This window comes from Archocentrus centrarchus, unplaced genomic scaffold (genome assembly GCF_007364275.1).
Source record: "Archocentrus centrarchus isolate MPI-CPG fArcCen1 unplaced genomic scaffold, fArcCen1 scaffold_64_ctg1, whole genome shotgun sequence".
NCBI classification, from domain to species: Eukaryota; Metazoa; Chordata; class Actinopteri; order Cichliformes; family Cichlidae; genus Archocentrus; species Archocentrus centrarchus.
Window position 1 is genome coordinate 141,609 of NW_022060281.1, and position 26,006 is coordinate 167,614.

The 26,006-nt window shown below is 42.0% G+C and overlaps 1 protein-coding gene across 1 annotated transcript; it reads right to left on the reverse strand.

The window, feature by feature from the left end:
* Nucleotides 1–22,747: 22,747 nt before the first annotated feature.
* LOC115777683 (immunoglobulin lambda-1 light chain-like) lies at nucleotides 22,748–25,528 on the reverse strand. The gene is made up of 4 exons (XM_030725629.1): nucleotides 25,303–25,528; nucleotides 23,617–23,919; nucleotides 23,407–23,481; nucleotides 22,748–23,020 (listed from the first exon to the last, which is right to left on the reverse strand). Exons 1-4 carry the CDS (start codon nucleotides 25,439–25,441, stop codon nucleotides 22,872–22,874), a joined length of 666 nt encoding a protein of 221 aa, XP_030581489.1. The 5' UTR covers nucleotides 25,442–25,528; the 3' UTR covers nucleotides 22,748–22,871.
* Nucleotides 25,529–26,006: the final 478 nt, after the last annotated feature.

A 26,006-nucleotide genomic window follows, 5' to 3' on the forward strand; every position in this document is an offset into this window, starting at 1 on the left:
GATCCCACGACGGGGAAATTTGTGCATTACAGCAGCTCAATACAGAGAAAAAAATGAAAAGGATGAGTAAGAACAAATAACTAAACTAAAAACTAAAACTAAAATTCAATAGAATAAAATAAAATAGCAAAAAACTATACACATATACATAAGCACTATATACATAAATATATATATCAGTGTCAATACCCACATTTACATATACACACATATACACACACACGTCAAACACTATATAAAGATATCAAAATATTATATACATTTGTAGCCGGTAAGGTACACAGCATACACGGTATGCATTATATGGGTGAGTGTAATAAATAAAATGTATCTGACTGTATGGATAAAGTGATGGCAGAGGAGGTAAAGTGTCCAAGTGACTCAAGACATTATGATGTGTTATACAGTCTAACTACTGTTGGGATGAATGACCTGCGAAAGCGCTCCTTCCTGCAGCGAGGATGTTTCAGTCTCTGACTGAAGGAGCTGCTCAGCTCACCCACGGTCTCATGCAGAGGGTGATGGGGGTTGTCCATGATGGATGTCAGCTTCGCTAACATCCTCCTCTCACCCACCACCATCACAGACTCCAGAGGACATCCCAACACAGAGCTACACCTCCGCACCAGTTTGTCGATCCTGCTCCTGTCCCTTTCGGTGCATCCACCCCCCCAGCAGGCCACTGCGTAGAAAAGGGCAGATGCTACCACTGTGTCATAAAAGGTCTTTAACAGAGTCCTGCAGACACCAAAGGACCTCAGTCTCCTCAGCAGGTGGAGTCGACTCTGGCCCTTCTTATACAGGACGTGCTGCAGACTACTACATCAGACACACAGTCATGGCACCTCACATACTGTGGTCTGTTGGTGAGGTAGTTGATGATCCATGCCGTCAGCTGCTTGTCCACTCCGGCTCCCTCCATCTTCCCTCTCAACAGTGCAGGCTGGATGGTGTTGAAAGCACTGGAGAAGTCAAAGAACATGACCCTCACAGTGTTCCCTGCCTGCTCTAGGTGAGAGAGGGATCTGTGCAGCAGGTAGATGACGGCATCGTCCACCCCGATGCCAGGCTGGTAGGCGAACTGCAGGGGGTCCAGCGCTGAGCTCACCAGTGGGCGGAGGTGGTGCAGGATGAGCCTCTCCATGGTCTTCATCAGGTGAGAAGTCAAGGCCACAGGTCTGTAGTGGTTGGACTCCCTGGGATGTGCGATCTTTGGCACTGGAACTATGCAGGAAGTCTTCCACAGTTCAGGAACCCTCTCCAGATTCAGGCTCAGGTTGAAGATGTGCAGGACCACCTGACAGAGCTGGTCTGCACAGTCCCTGAGCAGTCTGGAGCTGATTCCATCTGGACCCGCTGCCTTCCTGATCTTCATCTTCCTGAGCTGACTTCTCACCTGATCAGCTGTGAGGTGGATGTGAGGCTGGGTTTGGGTGGTTGATGGGGCTGGCTCCGCTGTGGGTGAGGGTGAGGAGAGCGCAGGCAATGATGGCATTGCACCAGGAGAGAGGGGGGTCAGCATAGGGAAGGGGGCAGATGGGAGCTGAGGGGTGGGGGAGGTGGTCAACGACCCAGAGTCAAATCTATTGAAAAACAGATTCAAGTTGTTAGCCCACCCCCGGTCAGCAGACACTGTGGCTCCTCCATTGTCCTCAAAGTGGCCAGAGATTTTTTTCATGTTTCTCCAGACTTCTCGGACTCTGTTATGTTGGAGCTGTTCCTCCATCTTCCTCCTGAAGCTCTCTTTGCCTCTCCGGATCTTGTATTTTACATCCTTTTGCACTCTCCTCAGTTCCTCCTTGTCTCCAGATCTGAAGGCCCTCTTCTTCTCGTTCAGCAGGGCCTTCAGCTCTGGGGTCACCCACGGTTTATTGTTGGAGAAGCACCGTACCTTCTTGGTTGGCACAGTGTTCTCCACACAGAAGTTCATGTAGTCTGTGATGCAGTGGGTGAGGGTGTCAATGTCCTCACCGTGAGGCCTGCAGAGTTCCTGCCAGTCTGTACATTCAAAACAGTCTCTCAGGGCCTCACTGCAGTCCTCAGACCACAGTCTTATTGTCTTCTTGGTGGGGGGTTTCCTCTTCACAATGGGGGTGTAGGTGGGGTGAAGAATGACCAGGTTGTGGTCTGAGTGGCCAAGCGGGGGTAGAGGTGATGAGCTGTAAGCCTCCTTTGTGTTGGCAAACAGCAGGTCTATAGTTTTATTGTCCCTTGTGTGGCAGTCGACATATTGGGTGAAGTTAAGGAGAGTGGAAGAAGGTGAGGCATGGTTGAAGTCCCCAGAGATGATAATCAGGGACTGCGGATGTGCCGTCTGTAACTGAGAGACGGTGGTGTGGATGTCCTCACAGGCTGCTGTAGCGTCGGCCGACGGCGGGATGTAAACAATTAACACAATAACATGTGAAAACTCCCGGGCCAGGTGGTATGGCCGAATGCTAACCGCTAACAGTTCAATGTCTTTGGTACAGCGCTGCTCCTTCACAGTGATGTGTCCTGGGTTACACCATCTCTCATTAACGTACATCACCAGTCCCCCACCTCTCCTCTTACCACTCTCCCTCATGCTCCGGTCCGCTCTCACCAGCTGAAAGCCCTCCAATGTTACGACGGAGTCCGGTGTGTGATCCGTGAGCCAAGTCTCCGTGAACAGCAGGAGGCTGCTCTGCTGGTACTCCCACTGCAGTCTGGTTAGCGCCGCCAGCTCTTCCATCTTGTTGGGTAAAGATCTTACGTTACCCATGAGAATAGATGGAATGCTCGGTTTGTACCGTCTCCTCCTCTCCCGGTACTTCGCTCCAGCTCTGCATCCCCTCCTCCGACGCCGTAATTCCTTCGGAATCTTGGGTCGCTCCTCCGGGAGTACGCTCCTGTTGCACAGGGCTAACAGCTGATCCCGGCTGTAAACAATAGAGTGGCTCACCGGTTCTCCAGATGAAGTGGTGAAAAGGAATGCCACTACTCTAATGAAACTTCGCAGGTCCATGACGGGTTTGATATCTAATATAACTACGAAACTAAGAGTCTGAAAGAAAAACTAAAAACACAAGAAAAGCACACAAGAAAGGGAAGTAACCTGGGAGCTGCAGTAACAGGCTGCCTACCGTGGCGCCATCTTGGGGAAAAAAAAAAAAAAAAAAATGTCATAATGGTTTTGTTTTCTTTATATATATAGATTATATGATGTGTGTGTGTGTGTGTGTGTGCATATTGCTTTATAAATAAAACAAAAAAAAAATTCAAACTTGTGCCTCACAATTTGTTTCTCTTAATTGAATTCATTTTAGTTGAGGTTATTAGCATGGCATGAATACATCATAACATAAAAGGTATATCACAGAAATAATAATTAAAAGTAATTTTTATTAGGGAGGGGCTTACCCAGGCCTGTCTTTATAAAGGCCAATGGGGGGACAGATCTACCAACCAATCACATGTGAATACTGAATTGTGATGTCATTTTTATCATCCAATGACTGAGAAGCCACGTGGGTCTCTTGCCGCTGCTTCAGCTTGAGGCGCTGCTATTCATATGTAAAGTGGAGTCGTTAACACCTCGCGCCTGCCGGCTCCCCCCGTACCTCTACCCCCCGCTGATTCTAGTGGTACGTAAACGACCATATCCGTCTCAGGCGAACGAATATGCGCTGCCCCGTATGCTGACGAAAGCTGACGATAACTAGGTGCGCCAGCGTCAGTATACGGGGACGGATATGCCTCTTTTCGTGCCGTGTACCTGTCAGCTGACCAGGCTCTCGAGGCTCGCTATAGCCGGAGAGAACGCCCGACTCCCGGCACATCCTTTTCAAACCCTCGCTGGCTTTCAGCGCTGAGTGGAAGATAAACACAGATATAACTCACTCAGATGATCTCTAACAGCTGATGTTTGGTTTATGTCAGTGTTTTTTTGTTCCTCAGCAAATCAGTTTGGCTGAGATTAAAGTTAAGCATCATAACTGGATAGTTTTATTTAACTTTAATGACTAAATAGAGAGCTGTTAATAAATTTGGAAATTAATAATTTGGTCTTTATTCCTTGATGTTGAAATGTGTTATCCTTGTTTTAACAGCTTATTTTGAATTAATGTTGGTATTAAATAAACCACAAAAAAGAGCAAAAACTTCGGCTCCATTATATCAGCTTCTTTTCCACAGCTGTGCTTCCCACTGTCACAGTTGCTAGCCAACAGGAGCTATGCTGACGTAAGGGTGGGTGATGCAGATATGAAGGCTACACCGTCCAGTTTCACAGCCACTCACTTCTGGCCTTCGTGGGCTTTGTCCTTCAAGAGGTTGTGACCCCTGAATTTGGACACAGCTGTTTTCTGCGTTTTCCTTTGATGCGTCCTCGTCATCGTTGTTGATGTAGACCAGAGATCCTCGAATCCAGGCCTCGAGGTCCGGTGTCCTGCAGGTTTTAGATGTGTTTTAGATGTGCTCCAACACACCTGAGTGAAATATAGAAGTCATTAGCAGGACTCTGAAGAACTTGACTGCATACTGAGGTGGTAATTCGGCCATTTGAATTAGGTGTGTTGGATCAGGGACACATCTAAAACCTGCAGGATACTGGACCTCGAGGCCTAGATTTGAGGATCCCTGATGTAGACTCTCCTGTTCTGTGCCTTGTGTTCACATTAAGTTCATAGTTCATGTTCACAGTCCAAGCTCATAGATCTAGCGAGTTCTTAGTTTGTGCTGCTGACTCTCAGCAGGCCCTCCTTTATGTTGTACGCTCGCCAATGAAGACAAAGCTTAAATTTAGCTCTTGCCTCTGAGTCCTGCATTGGGGTCCTCTGCCTCGCCTCCCATAGCAGCAACTATGACAAACGGTGCTTAGTAGCTTCAACAAAAGTGTGTGCTGTGTCTGTGTATGTAATATAACATTACTTATGCATTATTGAATGTATCATATGATATTGAGAAGAAGTTTTTTGTCCCTCCCTGCTCTCTACTATGGATTTCCTCCATCCTGGCTACCCTTTCTTTGAAGACGTTGGAGGAGGATCAGTTAGACCTGGAAGAATGTGGAAAACATCAGCTCGATGCATCAAAGACGTTCCTCCTGTGTAAGTCGTGTTTAAAATAGTGAAGCCACAGAGCATTTGCTGCTTGTGTGATTACAGATGTAGTGAGAGTCGTGTTTCCCAGGCTGCCGCTGATGAAATCTTAAAGCCTTCAAAATGCAGCAGACAGAGGTCGTCCAAGAAGGTGTGCTACTGTCCCAGAAGATGATCCTACTGCTGTTTCATGTAAACAAAATGCAACCTCTGCCTCTGACGGGGACGGTCGCATTCTATCTCTCTCCCTGCCCTCCCTATCTTTCCTGCTTGCTGCTTGCTGTGAGAGCGTCTCTTGCACACTGTTCGAATAAGAATAAGATTGAGAGCAATATGGATTTGGCAAACTGGGCCTTCAAGACCATGGATCGAATTTTTTCCACTATGAGATCTGGGAAAGGGGAGCCTGCGTGTCCGAGTGGAACAGACCCGGTTGGATACGTCATCGACTCTTGGAGCTCGTGGAGACCTGTGTGCTTCTCGGCCCTAGAGGTGGAAGACGTGGAAGACGCTTACATATTTGGCTATCTGGTAGCGGTATCTTTTCTGTTTGGGCTTGGAGGATACCTGATTTACCGTGAAATCAAGAAAACCTGGACGGCAGTTCGACATCTGCAGAGGCTGCCGACCCAGGTGGATGGGCTGACCAGAATGGTACAGACTCAGACTCAAAGCCTGATGAACCTGAGCCGTAGACTTGGGGAGTAGCAGGTGAGAGGGGTTCGATCTGGAGATAAGGTACGGTTCTGCTCAGTGAGGACGGTAACTAATGAATTTGGATTATTGGATTTATTGAATGGTTTCCCAGTGAGACTGAAGGCTGTTGAAAAAACAAGCAGCCTGTTCCAAAACAACACCTGCATTATCAGAATTCGGCTCCCTAGCCGGCCTTGGCTGGCAATCATATCTCTCCAGAACTATGTGTGAAGGCCGCTATCCCCCTCAGCCCTCTCTGTGATTTGTGAAGCTGGATCTGGTGTACCAAGGCTGCTGATGAACTTCCATCACTATCAGCAAACTGTTTGCCTGGGAGCTGGCATCTGGGCTCCACAATGCCCCCACCCTCTCGTCTCCGTCTGCGTCCCCTCCTGACCCTGACCCTACCCACCATACTGCTATCCCGGCTTTATATGTGCAATATGCTTTTTGCTGAGGTGTTTTTTGGAACCTCGTAAGGTGTTCTTTATGAACACAGTATGAGATGATTTTTTTGAACCTAACTATCCCAATGTATCTCTTTCTGTCTCTCTGCTAAAGGTAGCGCCGTTGTGAAACGGTTGCATGACCTCAGACATCTGTCCCCCCCTGTCTGTGTTATGTTTTTGTTTTGGATGGATGTTCTGTTAACTGCAATTTCCCCATTTGTGGGACTAATAAAGGCATTCTTGATATCTTGAACCCTTCGAGGATGCAGCAGTCCAGGCTGCAAGAATCTATTATTCTGATTTGTTGGAATAGCCAAAGTATACACAATCAGGGTTACTTCTCTTAGATCCGTAGGAGATTGATGATGACAGCTGTATGAATTTCAAAGGAAAGCTCTTGAACCACAATAAACACACTCAACATTCTTAGATTAGTAAGCAATGTATTTTTAGAACAACAAAAGAATAATTCAATTCTTCAGTTTTTCTTGATTCCGTTCCTATAATGTCATCTGAACACACTATCCACACCAGTTTAAATTCACTTGTGTCAGAGTGTTTAGAGTAGAGTTCAGTTACTCCCAGTTAGTTATGGAACAAGTTCTGACCCAAAGAAAAGCCGCAAATAAAATTGTCTGAGATCTCAGGTAAAATGAAGGAAAATTAACAAATTCCCCTGAAGAAGGAGAAAAAAAAGAAAGAAAATACTTTCAGGTCCTACCACCCTCCTGGGAACAGGTGGCCTTGGTACGAGACATCCTGGGTAGATATCTCCAGCATCCAGTCCTCAGGCATCCCAGCTCACTCCTTAGAAGCGGATTCTATCAGCAAAAAAACAGCCCTAACAGCCAGGAAATTCTCCGTAACTTAATCCACTCTCTGTCATGTGTGAGCGGTGTGGCGAGCAGGGTGGACCCAAATGCAGAACTCCGAAGGCAGGACCCAATAAAAGTGATGACTTTATTTACAGAAGTAATCCCAAAATATACAAAACTGAGGTTGACAAAGAGTCGGCAACAACAGGAACAGAACCACACCTTCATGAGGGAGGATGCGACAAGGAACAGAGCAAACACAGGGGCCTGAAATACACACAGGAGGTAATGTTGGGAAACAAGAAACAGCTGGGGGAACACAGGACACAGGTGAACAGAATCTAACAAATTAAACAGGGGAAGACAAACTAGACATGACACACAGGGAGCACTAAACTATCAAACTAAAACAGGAAGTAAACAGAGACACAAATGCAGACTGAGCACAACATGAGGAAATAACATAGACAAGAGGCCAGTAACTAATAAATGCTGAACACCGAGACGTGGAAAGACAAGAAAAGGATACAAAACCCCGACTAAACTCAAAACCATAATAAACTGAAGACCCACTCAAACCATAACAAACTGAAGACACACATGAAAGAAACCAAATAACATAATCAGAGATGTAACAAAACATAACCAAAAGAACACAAAACACTGGGCCACTGGCCCCGGATTATGACACTCTCAGTGGCATTCACATGTCACTGGACCAATTATATGGTTTCAGTGCTTACAAAATGGTGACTAAATTCCTCAAATCTCTAGACTTCATGTTGTCTGTCAATGGTAGGTATGGAGAAGCCAGGCATGGATGTTTGGTGCATCACATTGGTGTCAGGAGCTGATGTAATTGGAGGGACATTTCTGAGTGACTGGGATCTAGGAGGAATGACTTCTGTTTGAATGTAGGGACTCCTTGTGAGTAAACATTTCCTCTTTATCACTCGGTTCATCCTCATCACTGTATGCTCCTTCATCTCCATTTGCCTCAGCACTGTTTGTTGTACACTCAAAAAAATAACTCTTTGGATTAACATTAAAAAAATCATGGAAAAGATTTCCACATGATTACTTTACTTTATTTCAGCATTATGTAATTCTGTTGCTCCAATTTAAAGCACCTGTGTTGGTTCAACTTAATTTATTAAGGTTGATTCAACCTATTTACTATAGTTGGGCCCAATTTAATTTAATAGAGCCAGCCCAACTAATTTGTAATGTTTTGGACCAACTAAATGAATTTACTTGTTTCAGATGAATTCAAATTTAGTTGAATTCAACTTATTTTACAGTGGTATAACTACACTACTTAATTAAGTTGATCCAATTCATGGAAATTAAGTTAGCCTAACAAATTTGCTTTATGCTGAAAGAAAGCAATTTAATCTTGTGGAAATACTTTCCATGATTGAATTACGTTACCTTAAAGAATAGTTTTTTAGTGTTAATAAATTAAGTGTTTTAACAGTACTGGTTGAAAGGGTGGAAAGAATACACAACAAATTAGAAAAAATACAATAGAATTGTATTTCCAAAAATGTATTTCCAAAAATGTAATGCATTTACTTTTACATGGGCAGTGCAGATGCTAGCTGACTACTAAACAAGGAATAAACTCTCTTGCCTCTCTTAGCACATAGACAAGACCCAGCAACATCTCTACAGCAAAAGATACACTGTCCAAGTTACTCATCACTTCCACTCCCAACATCCATGGGGTCATCACCAGGCTCTGCACCTTCTGCTTGAAGGACAAAGATTTCAAACGCAGTCTCTGCTATGGCCGTTTGAGCACCTTCATTGACATCCTGCAAAAAAGAATAAAGATTTCTTAAATTGATTTTCACTGCATTCATATTTACAGTACACAATCTTTACAGTATGTAAAACAGCTTTCACTACCCTAATCCATATTCATAACAAAACACATGTAATCAAATAACCAATTAACATAAAAATTTGACTGAGTCATTGTGAAATACTTCCAACAACTAAGCTCCACCATAGGCCTGTCTGTGGTAATCGTGAGTCCAGCGTTAGATTTTCCAATTTGGAAAAGGTATATTGTCTCATTACAGGAAAAACTAGGAGCTAAAGTAGGGTATGTGTGTTTGTTATTGTCAGAAAGACAAGGACAGAGGGTGAATCCCAAACAGGCCCAGTATTTCATGGCCAGTCACCCTCAATTTGCAAGTTTGCTTGGAGGGTCTGCCACATTGCCTGTCATTCCAAACCAGTCATACTTATGGGCGAGTACAAAGCCCTCCATAGCAACTCTGTATACAAACCAAACATCTTCCATGTGCAGAACCTGTCTTGTTCCCATGATGGAGTAAATGCCATGACAATGCATGCACACAAAAAAAACCCACGTCCGCTTTTAAGGTCACATGACTTACAGTGCAAACCAAATTATGAATCAAGAATCAAGAATGCCTTTATTAGTCCCACAAACGGGGAAATTGCAGTTAACAGAACATCCATCCAAAACAAAAACATAACACAGACAGGGGGGGGGACAGATGTCTGAGGTCATGCAACCGTTTCTCAACGGCGCTACCTTTAGCAGAGAGACAGAAAGAGATACATTGGGATAGTTAGGTTCAAAAAATCATCTCATACTGTGTTCATAAAGAACACCTTACGAGGTTCCAAAAAACACCTCAGCAAAAAGCATATTGCACATATAAAGCCAGGATAGCAGTATGGTGGGTAGGGTCAGGGTCAGGAGGGGACGCAGACGGAGACGAGAGGGTGGGGGCATTGTGGAGCCCAGATGCCAGCTCCCAGGCAAACAGTTTGCTGATAGTGATGGAAGTTCATCAGCAGCCTTGGTACACCAGATCCAGCTTCACAAATCACAGAGAGGGCTGAGGGGGAGGGCGGCCTTCACACATAGTTCTGGAGAGATATGATTGCCAGCCAAGGCCGGCTAGGGAGCCGAATTCTGATAATGCAGATGTTGTTTTGGAACAGGCTGCTTGTTTTTTCAACAGCCTTCAGTCTCACTGGGAAACCATTCAATAAATCCAATAATCCAATTCATTAGTTACCGTCCTCACTGAGCAGAACTGTACCTTATCTCCAGATCGAACCCCTCTCACCTGCTACTCCCCAAGTCTACGGCTCAGGTTCATCAGGCTTTGAGTCTGAGTCTGTACCATTCTGGTCAGCCCATCCACCTGGGTCGGCAGCCTCTGCAGATGTCGAACTGCCGTCCAGGTTTTCTTAATTTCACGGTAAATCAGGTATCCTCCAAGCCCAAACAGAAAAGATACCGCTACCAGATAGCCAAATATGTAAGCGTCTTCCACGTCTTCCACCTCGAGGGCCGAGAAGCACACAGGTCTCCACGAGCTCCAAGAGTCGATGACGTATCCAACCGGGTCTGTTCCACTCGGACACGCAGGCTCCCCTTTCCCAGATCTCATAGTGGAAAAAATTCGATCCATGGTCTTGAAGGCCCAGTTTGCCAAATCCATATTAATCTTATTCTTATTCGAACAGTGTGCAAGAGACGCTCTCACAGCAAGCAGCAAGCAGGAAAGATAGGGAGGGCAGGGAGAGAGATAGAATGCGACCGTCCCCGTCAGAGGCTGGAGCAAGAATGCTATCTAGTTGTGGTATGGCCAGGGACTCTTGGGGGTCCAGGCAATGCCAAAGCATATAAACGGACACAGTATGAAGGCTGTATGTACACAAAACACAGCAACAGCGGAGGATTTCAGGTTTCCAAAACTCTTCAAAAATCGGCGACATCACCGGGAAAAGTCGCTACATTGGTCGCGAGGTGCTTTTTGGTTAAAAAAAAAAAAGTCACCAGCGGGGTCTGAAAAGCCACTGAATCTAGTGACAAATTCGCTAAGTTGGCAACACTGCCATGCTGTCGCTTCCTGCATTATTTATGGGTGAAGCGGTGAGGGAGAAAGGCGAGGCAGTGTGAAGTTTTTCAGAGACAAACAAGTATGACTGTAACATGACTATATCGATATAAATGATATTGTCTCATCTTATATCGCATATAAAAATATATATCGAGATTTCTTAAAAACTCGATATATCACCCAGCCCTAGTAAAGACGTCCCACAAGTCAGTGCTTATACCTTCCCCCTTCTTCAAGTGACCCTCAACGACAGCATGTGATTCAATTTAGAGTAACAATGGGTTGTAAATGTCTAGTAGGTAAGGGCGGTTTGTGATTGTGCCAAAGTATGGTGCATGTTTTTAAATGTCTGGTCAAATTTTTGTTATTTTTAAATGTGCATTATAAATAAATTGGAAACTGGAAATTTAACCAAGAGAAAGAAGAAAAAGAAGAGTTTTAATGACCTTCTCTTAACATAATTTTAAATCTAATAGGAATACACAGGAAGCCCAATTAACTCCAACTCTGATCATCCCTATCATAAACACATAGGTAAATTAACATACCAGGTATTCCTTCACCAGCTTCTCTGGGTCTTCATTCAGGTACATGCAGAGACCTTTGAGGATGTATTCTCTTCTGACTTCAATAGTTTCATTCTTAATATGCAGATCAGAAAAAGAAGAAAGCAGTGAAAACACAATTTCAACAATCCAGCAGTGTAGGTTCACACACTTGGAAACTTAACTAAATTCAAAGGAAGTCATAATATAAAAGTGATCAGTGGCTAACATTTTATACAGCTTAGATTGTTTGATCAGGGATAGTCTGTTTAAAAGATCTTTAAGAATCCATTACTTAACTATTTTTACTACTTTGTGTTTTCCTTTCATCACGCCATGATTAAAATGAATTATTTTAACATTTTATTTTACCACCTAGTTGAAGATGTCATCTAAGAAATATTTATGCCTGAAATATGTGAAAAGTAGACCACTCCAAAACAGTTTACATCCTTCTAGTTTAACAAAGGATGTGGTGCTCAGTCATTTCTACAATAGACAAGTTTTCAGTAATGTCACTTTTACACTGGTATCATACCTGGGTTATGGGTGCCAGGATGGTCTTGATTTTTCTCCCTTGAACGCCTCCTTTCTTGGCATACGCCTTCATTAGGTTTGCAGATTGAACATCAAGCCTGGAGAAGAATGTTGACTGCAAATGGATTGTTGTGATTCTCTCGAACTCTACACTCACCTACAAAAAAAACCAAAAAAGTAGACAAAACTTAGTTTGGCACTGTACCGTCACCTTTGGTAATCGTTTGAGATAGCAGTTCTGTTTAAGAAATGTAAATGCATAATAAATGTTTTTATCTATACATGAACTTTCTTTGTCAGAAGGCCAACTAAAGCTACATTCACAGTGCAGGCCTTAATGCTCAATTCCGATTTTTTTGTGAAATCCAATGTTGTTCAGACTGACATGAAAAGATCAGATACAGGTCACATAAGGGCAAAAAAAAAAAGAAAAAAGATTTGGGTCACTTCAGGCTGCAGTGTGAATGTAGCCTTAGGCTACAGTTGCTGGCCTTCAGTAAATCCACATCAGTATGAGTAACTTCTCGGAGTCTGCCAATATGTATTGTGACACATTGCATGCAGTGGGGCTTGTTCTTTTATGCATTCATCCATTTATGTCACAAACATGGAAGAGAGCTCGCCACCTTGTTGCTATCATGGGGGCCTCTCCAAATACATTCTTGCCTTCTGAGTGCAAAGGTCTTGTCCATCATTTCTGCCAACTTCTGATGATTGTTTCTCTTTTTTACTTCTGAGAGGAGCGTCACTCTCAACTCTTCCAGTGTCTCTGCTGTTTCACCGGCTGGATAGCTGGGGCAGTAATTTACTTCTGCTTTTTTTGGCTTCTTCACATGCAGGTTTAGCTTTATAAGCACTCCAACATTAGAATCAGTCACTTCAGATCTGGTAAAACTTACTATTAACCACTGAAATCAAAAACTTGATGGCCGATGACCCCCTTCACTGGTACTCATGCAGATGAACAACAGACAAGTGATGTTCTGAAAGAGATCAGATAAATTTTCAACCATTAAAATATTTAATTCATCCTGAGCAGAGGTGCATCTATACATGTATTCAAACTTTTGGTATAGGTCTCTGGAATGCAACATGATAATAACAACTGGAAATATAGGGCACGTTAGGGGTGGTAGGGAAGGTTGTACATAAATCACTGGGGAAAATACCAAATGAGGTTTGCTGAAGACAGTTCGATCCGCCTCTCTGGCTGCAGTGCGTGCTCCCGACACAGGGGGAACAGATTTTCACACGGGAACAGAATTTCGCACAAGACCAACACTGAACGATGGCTGCTAACGGTGGCTTCAGCTGACGTAAAGAAAAAATAACAGCTGACCTCTGCACAGCGAGCACAACACACGCATGCACGCTCACAGCACAGAGCTGTGGAGGCGTGGAAAAACTTGTACGCGATGATCCACTCGTGTTAAAGGGTCGTTTTGTCCATATGATGGAAATCCGTCGCTCCCTCTCCATTCATTTCCTATGGAACTTGTGTGAAGCCACGGTGGCCTCATCACACAAGTTCTATAGGAAAAAATGAATGGAGCGCGAGCGACATCGCTCCAGGAGCTGCAGAGTTAAAACGAAGCATTGTTTGTGCCTAAAATTAACCTATTTAATCCACACAACATAAAATAATGTGCCACATACAAGCATGGAACAGGCAAAACATTGGCGCAAATGGTAGAGAAGCACGAATAATTGCCAGCTAACTATCGTCACTTTAGCTAACAAACATGTTACGCGACCAAATATTACGGAAAATGATTAAAAGTCTGCTGATGATTTGATTCACATATTATCATTTGCATTTAGACGAACGAGAAAAAAAAAAGACTGAATCTTACCTTTTATGATGCACGCCAGCCAACTTCCTTCTTCGCTTGATAACTGCCATTCGAAATTTCCCGGGCACACCAAATGGTATGTCATCTCACGTGATCTCGCGTGATCTCCCGTGATCTCGCTGCTCCGTCTTCGGCGCAAGATCATTCTGACTCCATTGAATCATGTTATCTCAACATGACTGAATTTCATGAACGTTAGGTTGTTAAATTTCATGCTTATCTGACATGATTTTATCACGTTTGCCTTTGAAACATGAAATTATTTTGTTAAAAGAACATGTTACTATTTTTTTAATGTAATGACAACCTAAATTCCTTTTTTTGAGTGTACTCCTGGTCCTTAATTTCCTTGGATTTCCATTTTGGGGCTTAGATTCAGTCTGGTCTCCCACAGATAAGAACCCACAAGGGAGGAGCAAATCCCTATGCAGGGTGCGGTTTGGACCATCCCTATTTTCTGGTCTGACAAACAGTTCAGCAGCTCTGATGTTCCTGTCAGAGTGTGCTTTGTTTTTTTTCCACCCATCTTCCTTGAATGTTCAGATGCCAGGGCATAACTTTCTTGGAGGGTTTGACAAAGTTTTTGGATGTAGTCGGAGTAGGATTTGTGACTGCATTTGCCTGGGTGAGTACCAAAAGCAAGATCAATTGGCAGCCTTGGTTGGCTACCAAACATAAGTTCATATGGGGAATAACCCATTGTGTGGTTTTTGGTACAGTTATAAGCACGTGTCAGTCTCCCCAATGGTACTTATCCTTTACCTCTAACGTGCCTAACATGTCCAAGAGTGTACCTATTGTACTTCTCCACTGGGTTCCCCCGGGGATGATAAGGAGTGGTACGGATTTTGGTTGTCCCGATTAGTTTGCATAGCTCTTTAATGATTTTAGATTCAAAATCTCTGCCTTGGTCACTAAGCAGATGACTAGGGAATCCATAAGGAATAATGAGGTTGTCCCACAGAGCTTTGGCTATTGTCTTAGCCTTTTGATCTCTAGTTGGCAGCGCAATGGCAAATTATGTAAAATGGTCTGTCAACACCAACACATTTTGGGTATCTCGACTGCCTGGCTCAACAGACAGTCTATACACACAAGCTTGAGGGGATAAGTAGGGGATAAATGTTTTCTAATAGGGCTGACTTTTGGGGCAAGGCCTTCCTCATGAGACAGCGGGGACATTTTTTGCACTTATCTTCAATGATCTTGGCCTGTAAGGCACGCTCAAACCCAAGGTGGCCAACCTCATCATGCACACCTCGTAGAGCTCTTTCACGATACTTTTGTGGCAATACTAACTGATACACTGGGGAATTTTGGTCATTAACCTTCCTGTACAGAACACCATTATCGAACACAAGCTTCTTCCAGTCCTTTCACAGAAGTTGGACATCAGGGGGTTCGAGTTTGATTTCCTTGCTATTTGGCTTTGAGGCCCCTTCAAAAAGGGTTATGACACGAGAGATAGATGGGTTGGCTCTTCGTGCTGCGCTCCAGTCAGCATCAGTCATTGATGGTAGAATATCTTCACCATAAATCTGAGGTACCAATGTGGGATTGACAGCAAGGGATTCAACAATTACAATGGGCTCTACGCCATCAGGCTCAGCTGAAAGTGACACAGAATGACGCTGACATATTGCAGAAAACATTCCACGATCTAGTTCATCACGCATGTCAGTGACACGTTTTTTCATATCATCAATTAGTGCTTTTTCTGTGACAAATGTCTCATCTTCCTCAGGTGGCTTATGGGGTCGTCAAGACAACCCGCCAGCATCTTTGTTTATTTGGCCTGCTCTCTACTTAACTGTAAAACAATATGTGGACAAGGCAGCTAACCACCTGTGTCCTGCCGCATCCAACTTGGCGGTTGTTAGAACGTATGTCAATGGATTATTATCAGTCAGGACAGTAAAGCTAGTGCCATAAAGGTAGTCACTAAACTTTCAGTTCAATTCAATTCAATTCAATTCAATTCAATTTTATTTATATAGCGCCAAATCACAACAAACTGTCGCCTCAAGGTGCTTTGTATTGTGGGTAAAGACCCTACAATAATACAGAGAAAACCCAACAGTCAAAACGACCCCCTATGAGCAGCACTTGGTGACAGTGGAAAGGAAAAACTCCCTTTAACAGGAAGAAACCTCCAGCAGAACCAGGCGCAGGGAGGGGGGGTCATCTGCCGCGACCGGTTGGGCTGAGGGGAGAGAAAGACATGCTGTGGAAGAGAGCCAGAGATTAATATCAATTAATGATTAAATGCAGAGTGGAGTATAAACAAAGTAAATAAGGTGAATGAAAAGAAACAGTGCATTATGTGAACCCCCCAGCAGACTAGGCCTATAGCAGCATAACTAAGGGATGGTTCAGGGTCACCTGATCCAGCCCTAACTATAAGCTTTATCATAAAGGAAAGTTTTAAGCCTAATCTTAAAAATAGAGAGGGTGTCTGTCTCCCGAATCCAAGCTGAAAGCTGGTTCCACAGAAGAGGCGCCTGAAAGCTGAAGGCTCTGCCTCCCATTCTACTCTTAAGTATCCTAGGAACCACAAGTAAGCCAGCAGTCTGAGAGAGAAGTGCTCTGTTGGGGTGATATGGGACTATGAGGTCTTTGAGATAAGATGGTGCCTGATTATTCAAGACCTTGTAGGTGAGGAGAAGGATTTTAAATTCTATTCTAGATTTAACAGGGAGCCAATGAAGAGAAGCCAATATGGGAGAAATATGCTCTCTCTTTCTAGTCCCTGTCAGTACTCTAGCTGCAGCATTTTGGATCAGCTGAAGGCTTTTCAGGGAGCTTTTAGGACAGCCTGATAATAATGAATTACAATAGTCCAGCCTAGAAGTAATAAATGCATGAATTAGCTTTTCAGCATCACTCTGAGAAAGGATGTTTCTAATTTTAGAAATATTGCGCAAATGCAAAAAAGCTCCAAGATTTCTCACAGTGTTACTGGAGGCCAAAGTAATGCCATCCAGAGTAAGTATCTGGTTAGACACCATGTTTCTAAGATTTGTGGGGCCGAGAACAAGAATTTCAGTTTGATCTGAATTTAGAAGCAGGAAATTAGAGGTCATCCAGGCCTTAATATCTTTAAGACATTCCTGCAGTTTAACTAATTGATGTGTGTCATCTGGCTTCATTGATAGGTAAAGCTGAGTATCATCTGCATAACAATGAAAATTGATGCAGTGCTTTCTAATAATACTGCCTAAGGGAAGCATGTATAATGTAAATAAAATTGGTCCTAGCACAGAACCCTGTGGAACTCCATAATTAACCTTAGTGTGTGAAGAAGACTCCCCATTTACATGAACAAATTGGAGTCTATGAGATAAATATGATTCAAACCACTGCAGTGCAGTACCTTTTAATACCTATAGCAAGCTCTAATCTCTGTAATAGAATGTTATGGTCAACAGTATCAAAGCTGCACTGAGGTCCAACAGGACAAGAACAGAGATGAGTCCACTGTCAGAGGCTCTAAGAAGATCATTTGTAACCTTCACTAATGCTGTTTCTGTACTGTGATGAATTCTGAAACCTGACTGAAACTCTTCAAATAAACCGTTCCTCTGCAGATGATCAGTTAGCTGTTTTACAACTACTCTTTCAAGAATCTTTGAGAGAAAAGGAAGGTTGGAGATTGGCCTATAATTAGCTAAGACAGCTGGGTCAAGTGATGGCTTTTTAAGTAGAGGTTTAATTACAGCCACCTTGAAGGTCTGTGGTACAAAGCCAACTAATAAAGACTGATTGATCATTTTTAAGATTGAAGCATCAATAATTGGAAAGACTTCTTTGAACAGTCTAGTAGGAATGGGATCTAACAAACATGTTGCTGGTTTGGAGGAAGTAACTATTGAAGTTAACTCTGAAAGATCAACTGGAGCAAAAGTGTCTAAACAAATACCAGCAGTGCTGAAAGCAGCCGAACATGAAGAATAATCTTTAAGATGGTTATGAATAATTTTTTCTCTAATGTCTAAAATTTTATTTGTAAAGAAATCCATGAAGTCACTACTAGTTAAAGTGAAAGGAATACTCGGCTCTACAGAGCTCTGACTCTTTGTCAGCCTGGCTACAGTGCTGAAAACAAACCTGGGGTTGTTCTTATTCTCTTCAATTAATGATGAATAGTAAGATGTCCTAGCTTTACGAAGGGCTTTTTTATAGAGCAACAAACTCTTTTTCCAGGCTAAATGAGCATCTTCTAATTTAGTGAGACGCCATTCCCTCTCCAGCTTTCGGGTTATCTGCTTTAATCCTTTTTGGAAGAAAAGACCTCGAGTGGGTGCCTGGCCAAAAGCGACCACACCCAAAGTCTAGTCTGTTGCTGCCACAGTGAAGAGGGGAAGAAAGGGGAAGTCCAAAAGAAATAGATTTTCTGCTCCTCTGTAACTTGTCCTTTTTACAATCTCTGCTGCTCCTCAGTAATCCACTGCAACTCGATTCATAGTCCCACTAATGGAAATCTGCAGCAGAATCACCTCCAATCTTCACTGGATAGGGTTAGGGTTAGGGTTAGGGTTAATTGATATTCCACAGAAGGGTTGGGCAAGTCCTCTCTGCAGAGCAGTTCTGGCGCGGGGACGAAGCTCCTGAAATTCCCGTTCAATGCTTCTGTGCATCACCTTTTATAGTTTCTCTCTAAGACACATCCTAGTTTTAAAACATCATCATGACAAATTATCACCCTACTGTCCAACTTCCAATTATGGTATTTGGCTTAACCATTACTTCATTTCTCGTTAATACATGGCTTGTTAGGTACTTTCCATCTAAGACTATTTTCAGCTTGTTTTTCCCCTCTGTTCCTACTTATTCCTGGGCAACAGGTTTCAGTTCCTCATTTTACCCTGCTCAGTGATTCTCCAAGATTTCACAACTTCCTTAACATGTTGTGCTTTAAATCATTTCTGTGTTACACACATTCTTATTAACTGACTAAAATCATACAAATTATTTGTTACATTCATATAAATCAACCTTACAATTTTATAAATCAGAATTATGATTGTCCGCATAGTACCAGGCATAGGCCATCGAGTAACCAAGATCTCAACCTCAACTGACTTGACTCGACACCCACTAACAGCTGACTGTGGAATATTTAGCAGTGACTGGACTTGTTGCACAGGTATCATCCTATAAGGGTACCGCGCTGGAATTCACTGAATAACATGAGAAGGTTATCCATGTTATCCATCCAGACTGGATTACTGCAGTTCTTTATACATCAGACTGGAGAAGGCAGTACTATCAGACTGCAGCTGGTCCAAAATGCTGCTGCTGGACTCCTGACTGGGAAATAGAAACAGGAACATATTTCACCTGTCCTGGCATCGTTGCTCTGTCCACCTGTGCAGGTTAGGACTCATTTTAAATCTTTGTTAATCCTCATTAGAGCTTGCATGGTGACTGCTGAGGTCAGCTGACCAGCAGCTGTTTGTAGCTCCAAGCACCAAGCTAACTTCAGTGGTCCCTCACTGCTGCAGCTCTGAAACTCACTCACAGTCTGCAGGTATCAAAAACAAACACACCTCTCCTCATTAGCCTTTCAGTTTGGGTCTCATTTACAGCTGAGTCTCTGTGAACAGGAAAAGTTGGTTTTAATTATGTTCCCTTTTTGTGGCTCATTCTTCCTTCCAAATTGTTTCTGGTTGATTTTTATTTTGATCTGTGATTTTTTTTTAATTGCTTGTTGTTCAGTAATTGGGTCAAAGAGCTCCTTTGTTCTTGTGTGTGTTCCAACCACAGGACCTCCTCCTGTTGGAGCTCTTTGAGATCTTTTAGGAAGGAGCTTCTTCTGTGCAGGTACTTCTGAGTGGACCTGGAAAACTGCTGAGTCACTACAAACAGCAGCAGCTGGAAAAGCGCCGGTTCCTCCCAAAGATGCTTCACAAATACAACACCACACTTCAGAGTCACAGCCTGACTCTGGAGGAGGTTCAGCCTTCTGATTGGATATTAATTTCACCATCTGCTAAATTTGATGTTTCAGTTAAGTTATTAAAATTAAAACATCAATTTTCTAGATCCTGGGGTTTAACTGTTGAGAAACATTTGTTATAATTGTGGTGCTAATGCAAAGGTCACAAGGTCACTCTGTTAGGATTCATCCTCTGGGATCCACAAACATCCACAGGAAGCTGATGGAAATGTGTCCAACCAAATCAGCGTCCTAATGAGCCGCTGCTAGAAGCCCAAAATCCTGAGCTGACATCAGTCCAAGATTTGTCTTTCAAATGTAACAAAGTGAAAGTGTCTGCTTAAATGTGCTGAAAGGTGTTAAACAACAAGTGCTGCTGGAAGAGTTTCATTAAGAGAACATTAATACTGTGAATGAGGGATGGACTTTTCTTCACTTTGACACTTTGATCTGTTTTTCTTTGAATAAATGTTTTTGTGGGACTGAGGATACATTTGTTTAGATTTGGAGCTTTGATGTCATCTGTTCCTCTTGTTTGTGTCTGAAAACATGATGAAAAATCTGTGAGAAACAGAAATCAATAGAATTGAATTTCTGACAGCAGTCAATAAAAATCTCCCTGAGCTCAGTCTGTGACTCTGAGATGGAGGTGAAATGTGTGAACCAGGGCTGTGGTTTGCTGCTCTCTTCCTGTCACAAACACTGTTTGACATCTGTTCATCTTTTTGTTCAGGCTGCACGGATCACTTCTCACTGTGGGAAACAACCTTCACACAGGAGCAGTAGTAGGTGGCTGAATGATGGCGTTTAACTTGCTTAATCTCTAACTGCCAGCCTTTATTTGTATTTACAGAAGAGAAATCATTGAGTTGAGGATGAGAAGAGTAACTTCTGTCTATGTCACCATTACTCTTATTAATATCAAGAATCACTCTGAATGTTTCTTTCTTCTGGTACCAGTATATCCATTCACGATCACACTGTTCAGTCCCTCCACAGCTGAAGGAGACTTTGTCTCCAACTCTCCTGGTCAATGTTAAATCGTCCTGAATCAGCTGTTCTGCTGCCATGGTAAGCAGTGCTGCAGAGACACAGACAGATAGATGAAGGTCAGTGTGACAGTGTTTGTTCCAGGTTGAGTTTGTTGGCTCCTGATTGGCTGCAAACACTCACCTGAACACAGACAGCACAGAGCAGCAGCTGGGAGGAAAAGCATTGTGTGCAGTGGTGTTTCCTCTGGTGAACCTGGGGAGAAGTGGCGCTCTGATGCAGCCGAGGCCAAACGAGGACGAGCTGCCAGATCAGACGAGGGCCACGTGCTTTCTAACGGCTCCTCAAAGCTCCCGTCGGCCCCTGCTGTGGGCGGCCCACAGATAAGACTGCTGCTGCTGATTGACAGCTCAGCTGAAGCTGCTGTGTGCTTTCATGGTCTTCATTTGAATCTGACAGCAGATCCAAAAATCTGGGTCACATGATGCAGAAAGACTAAAAACATTGATGTTCCCACAAACACATTCAGCTTGGAGCTGAATTTAGTAACACAGACTGTTACTGCTGAATCATCAGCTCATCCAGCAGACAATAGATTTCATTGTTCACACATTTGTTGCTCTTGTGTTATTGTTTCATACTTTATGTGTAGTGTGGCAGCTTTGAAATGCTTTAAGTGGAACATCTTTTATTAAAAAATACATTTGATTTCACATTATTGTTTGAGCTGATTTAACACTTCTATCTTTCTAATATTAGTTCTTAAAAATGGATCTCAGCTGAAAAGCCTCCAACATTTAGAGCTCACAGCACCGACTAAAAATAATCAAACTGTCAAATAAAAATAAATATAGTGTTCCACAATTTTAACTTTAATTTTTAAATAAAAATATTCATGAATTGATCTAAAAGTTGTGCTGTATTTTTAACAATATCTTTAATAATATATCAAACCCAAAATTTTAATATACAACACCAACTACAAGTAAAAAAATTATAAAATATGCAGTTTTTATTGTTTTCAATTTCTAATATTTTCTATTTTATTTATTATTTTTAACTATTTATTTGGATATTTTTCCATTTATTTTAATTAATAATATCCCATAATTTCAATTACATATTTAAAAATAAATAAAAATTTAATTAATACAGGTAAAAAATCTAAACACAGAATACATGAAAGACTTAATATATTAATGTAACTTATTTTTAGCTTTTAAAATTTTTATTGGCTCTAATCATAACCGACATTTACTGTTTATTTTAGTTTGGATATATAAAGTGTATGATTCTATTTAATGCTGGTAAATACTTAAAAATTCTGATTAATGTTTGGTTCCTAGTATTAATGATCATGAACAGTTTTTGCATCAAGTTTGTCCTGATGTGTGATTATTATTTAATATTATAACAATAGTGTTCACCAACCTCACTGAAAACAATTCAGTTCATTTTTTGACTCCATCAAAGTTCATTTGTCAGCTCTGAGTTGAGGATTTGAGCTGTTTCTCTCACAGGTGAAGAACACAGATCCTTCCTGGAATCCTTCTTTAAGCAGAGTTCATGCTTGTAACTGTCATTGTGTTATTAAAGTGCAAAGCCACAGCTAACGGTGTGGAGGCTGCAGAGCAGAAACCCACACAGCCCGTCTGCTGCAGCACAGGAAGTTTGGATACAGTCAGTTTGTGCTTCACTCACAAAGGTTGTTGTTCATCACACAATCAAAGTAGAATCCAATTCAAAAGCTTCAAATCTTTATTATTTCAAATTAGAAACACAACTAGACTGTTATTGCTGTATGTTGGACTTTGATCACCTTTCTGCACAAATCAAAGAGAAACTGATGATAAAAATATGGCTGATACCTGATGAATTTTGTTCCTACAATAAAAGTCACAATAAGTCCAAAAAGAATTCTAACTCAGAGCAACAATACATGTAAAGATGATTAATTTCAGATGATCTTCTAACTATGGAATCAAAGCAACAATAAGCACAACACATCATAACTCAGATGTGTGAATGGTGATCAAAGTGATGAATGAGATGAATGGATGAGATTTGATGGTGAGAAAAGGCGAGCAGAAAACAGTCAGTCAGCATGTGTGCAGTTGGTGGACGCTCCCTTGTTTCTGAGGATCATCAGCAGAGAGAGTCCACAGCAGTACACCAGACTCTTCACTATCAGCACTGTGGACAGCAGGCAGAGCAGCTTCACCCTGCATTGGGACTGGAAGGACCCTGAAGGACACACACACACACACACACACACACACACACACACACACACACACACACACAGTGGGGTTATTCCTGTGAGATGAAGGAGAAAAAGTCCAAATAGAAACAGTCACAGCTTCTTCTTCAAGTGGATGAATGGATTGATTTGTGTTTGTGTCCACTTGGGGGCAGAAGAACTCCACAAGCAGCTAACAAACTGATCTCTGACATATTATGGTCTGTGTGCTGTTTGGTGCTGAGCAGCTAGTGTACAGTGGCTTTCTCAGAGCTTGTTTGATGAAGATATGAATGAGTGGAAGAACTTTGAGACTGAGTCCCTAAAGTTGTTCCAGCTCCCTCATTGGACATTGGAGCTGTCCATGCAGAGAGGCAGCAGGTGATCTTACAGTCAGCTGGCTGCAGAGCTGGCAGGTCTGCTGGCTCTCTCTCTGGAGGACAGGAGGCTGCTGGAGCTGGAAGCTCTGAAACACAAAAGGAGTCAAATGTTTGGAGCTGCAGTGACAAATGTCAGTCCTCTGCTCCTCTGCTCTCTTTGACAGCATCTCCACATGAAGCTGAATCCCTGAAGCTGAACACAGTCAGCGAGCCTTCATTACCTTCTTGTGTTTGGGCCTCCACTGTGCCCCCCTCGTGCTTGACGGAGCAGCTGTATTTCCATGTGCTGTTCTGAGGGATCAGTAAGATGGAGGCTCTGCGTCCCGGCTCTCTGAGCTCCAGCTGCTCTCCCTCAGCAGGGGGCAGCTCCTCCAGCCCGCCATTCTTCTTCTGTCTTTTCCAGGAGAACTGGACCAGAGGAGGAAACATGGCTGAGGCCACACACAGCAGGGAGCTGCTCCCCTCCAGGTGGGCTCTGGATGCTGCTGGGTACACGCTCACCACGGGCTTCACTACCTGCTCATCTGAAGTTTGACAGCAGCAACAAGCAGCACAGACACACATTCACACAGTCAGCAGCAGCTTCCAGCACTGCACTGCATTCAGTCTGATCCTGGAAACTACATGGACTCTGATCACTAAACTACTCATCAATACAGCACAAAGTTCACTACATACACTGGATTCAGCTTCAGATCAAACACAGTCAGCACCTCATGTCAGCACAGCTCACATGAGGAGTAAAAAACATGCTTTTAGAAACTCAAATAAAATATGTTTCAAATTTATTTCTTATGTGTTTGTTTGGTATTGAGCCAAAAAATGAATCAGCCCAAATTTAAAATATATTTTTCATGTAGATAGATTCAACTTTATTGTCATTGCTCAGTACAAGTGCAGGACAACAAAATGTAGTTAGCATCTACCTGAAGTGCTAATATGAAAACTGTGCAGCTCTTATAAAAAATTATACATTCACCTGTTGTCTAATATACTGCATTAAAAATGGAAAAATTAATAATTAAATCCAAACAATGAAATTTACATTCTTACATCAGTTTTTAAAATGTTCTTTTTGTTTATTATACTAAATGTCAAAGTTCAAACTCGCCTTCAAGACTTTTTGTTCTTAAATTTTTAGTGCAATGAATGAAAACTCCTACACTGATCTTTTGTCATTGTTATTATTTTATCTTTTATCATCGATTATTTTTTTAATGAAAATATTAAATTAATCAACATTAAACATGAATTTTCAAGGAGAACAAACAGCTTTTTTGTCAGTATATGAGTTAATTTATCAAAATTTAAACCACAAAATCCACAGAATATAACAATGTATTTAAGACAAAATGTTTAATAAAATATATTTGATAATTTTTTTATAGTTTTACTGTCATGAGCAGATTTTTATTCTCATATTAAACATTCAAGAAATTTAAATCAGAGTTTAACTTCATATATTATTCAAAATGTTATTAATATTTCACTTCCTATTTTCATGATCAGTATATTTATTATTACATTTACACTATAACACTTTTTGAACTAAACAACATAAATAATTGACTATTAAAATGATTTTTAAAATTTGTTCCTAAACATTAAAGCAGTTAGCTGTGTAAGAAAGCAGCAGATGGTGCAGAATTACTGAGATGATCAAATCCTAAATATCTGTAACATCACTAATATTTGCAGAAATAAAGAATAACTTTAGTTGTTCAGTGAGATTTAAACATGTTTTCAGAGATTATTGAGCTTTTCTTATGGAACAATGGCTGCAGATGAATTCTCTACTAATTATGAACAAACTAACATGTAAAGCCTGAAGCAGCACAAACTGACTTTAAACACATTTTCAACTTCTACAATAAAACAACTGAAGGAAAATAAATGTTTGTTCTTACCTGTTACACTCAGTTTGGTTCCAGAGCCAAAGATGAGGTAGTATCCTCCTCCCACAGTGAGACAGACTGATACAAAAACCTGTCTGCTGCTGAATGTGTCAGCTGAGGTGAATGAGTCCAAATGATGAAGCAGGATCATATTTCAGCTCCATGATGAGTTTCTCTAATGTTCATATCAACATGACTGTCTCTGCTTCTCTTTTCTTTTAGCCACACTAGCAGCATGGCTCTGATGTTAATGTCAGTCTGCTGGTCAGTCCACTACTTTAGTCCACATGGATTGGATCTGGACTAAAGGATGATGGACTGATATGAAGCTTTTCTTGGTCTCCAGAGGATTCACTTCATTAATGACTTTGTTAATTGTGACTTTTTATGTAGTGAAACCAGAAGGTCAAGATTTCAGGTTCAGACTGAAATATCTGTTTATTGATTGTTATTTAAAGTGATTCAGACGTTCCTGCTCCCCTCAGGATGAACTGGAACCACTTTAGTGATCCTCGGACCTTTCATCTAGCGCCACCATGAGGTCGACAGTATAATAAAGAATTATACATGTGCGTGTATCCGCTTGTAGTAAATAGAAGCAAAGGTATCAAAAACATTCATTCAGTAATTACAAGGGCCCGCCCAAACAAGCGGTTTGTTAATAACTGGGAATCCTGATGCCTCGCCTGCCTGGAAGCAGCAGTTGAGCCACCTGT

Bases quoted from the DNA above. Each gene is read 5' to 3' on its own strand.
- LOC115777683 (XM_030725629.1), bottom strand. From the start codon at position 25,441: ATGATCCTGCTTCATCATTTGGACTCATTCACCTCAGCTGACACATTC. The intron at 23,482-23,616 runs GTAATGAAGGCT...TTTGTGTTTCAG, and splicing joins GGAGGCCCAAACACAAGAAG to AGCTTCCAGCTCCAGCAGCC. The intron at 23,021-23,406 runs GTAAGATCACCT...TGTGTCCTTCAG, and splicing joins AGCTCTGCAGCCAGCTGACT to GGTCCTTCCAGTCCCAATGC.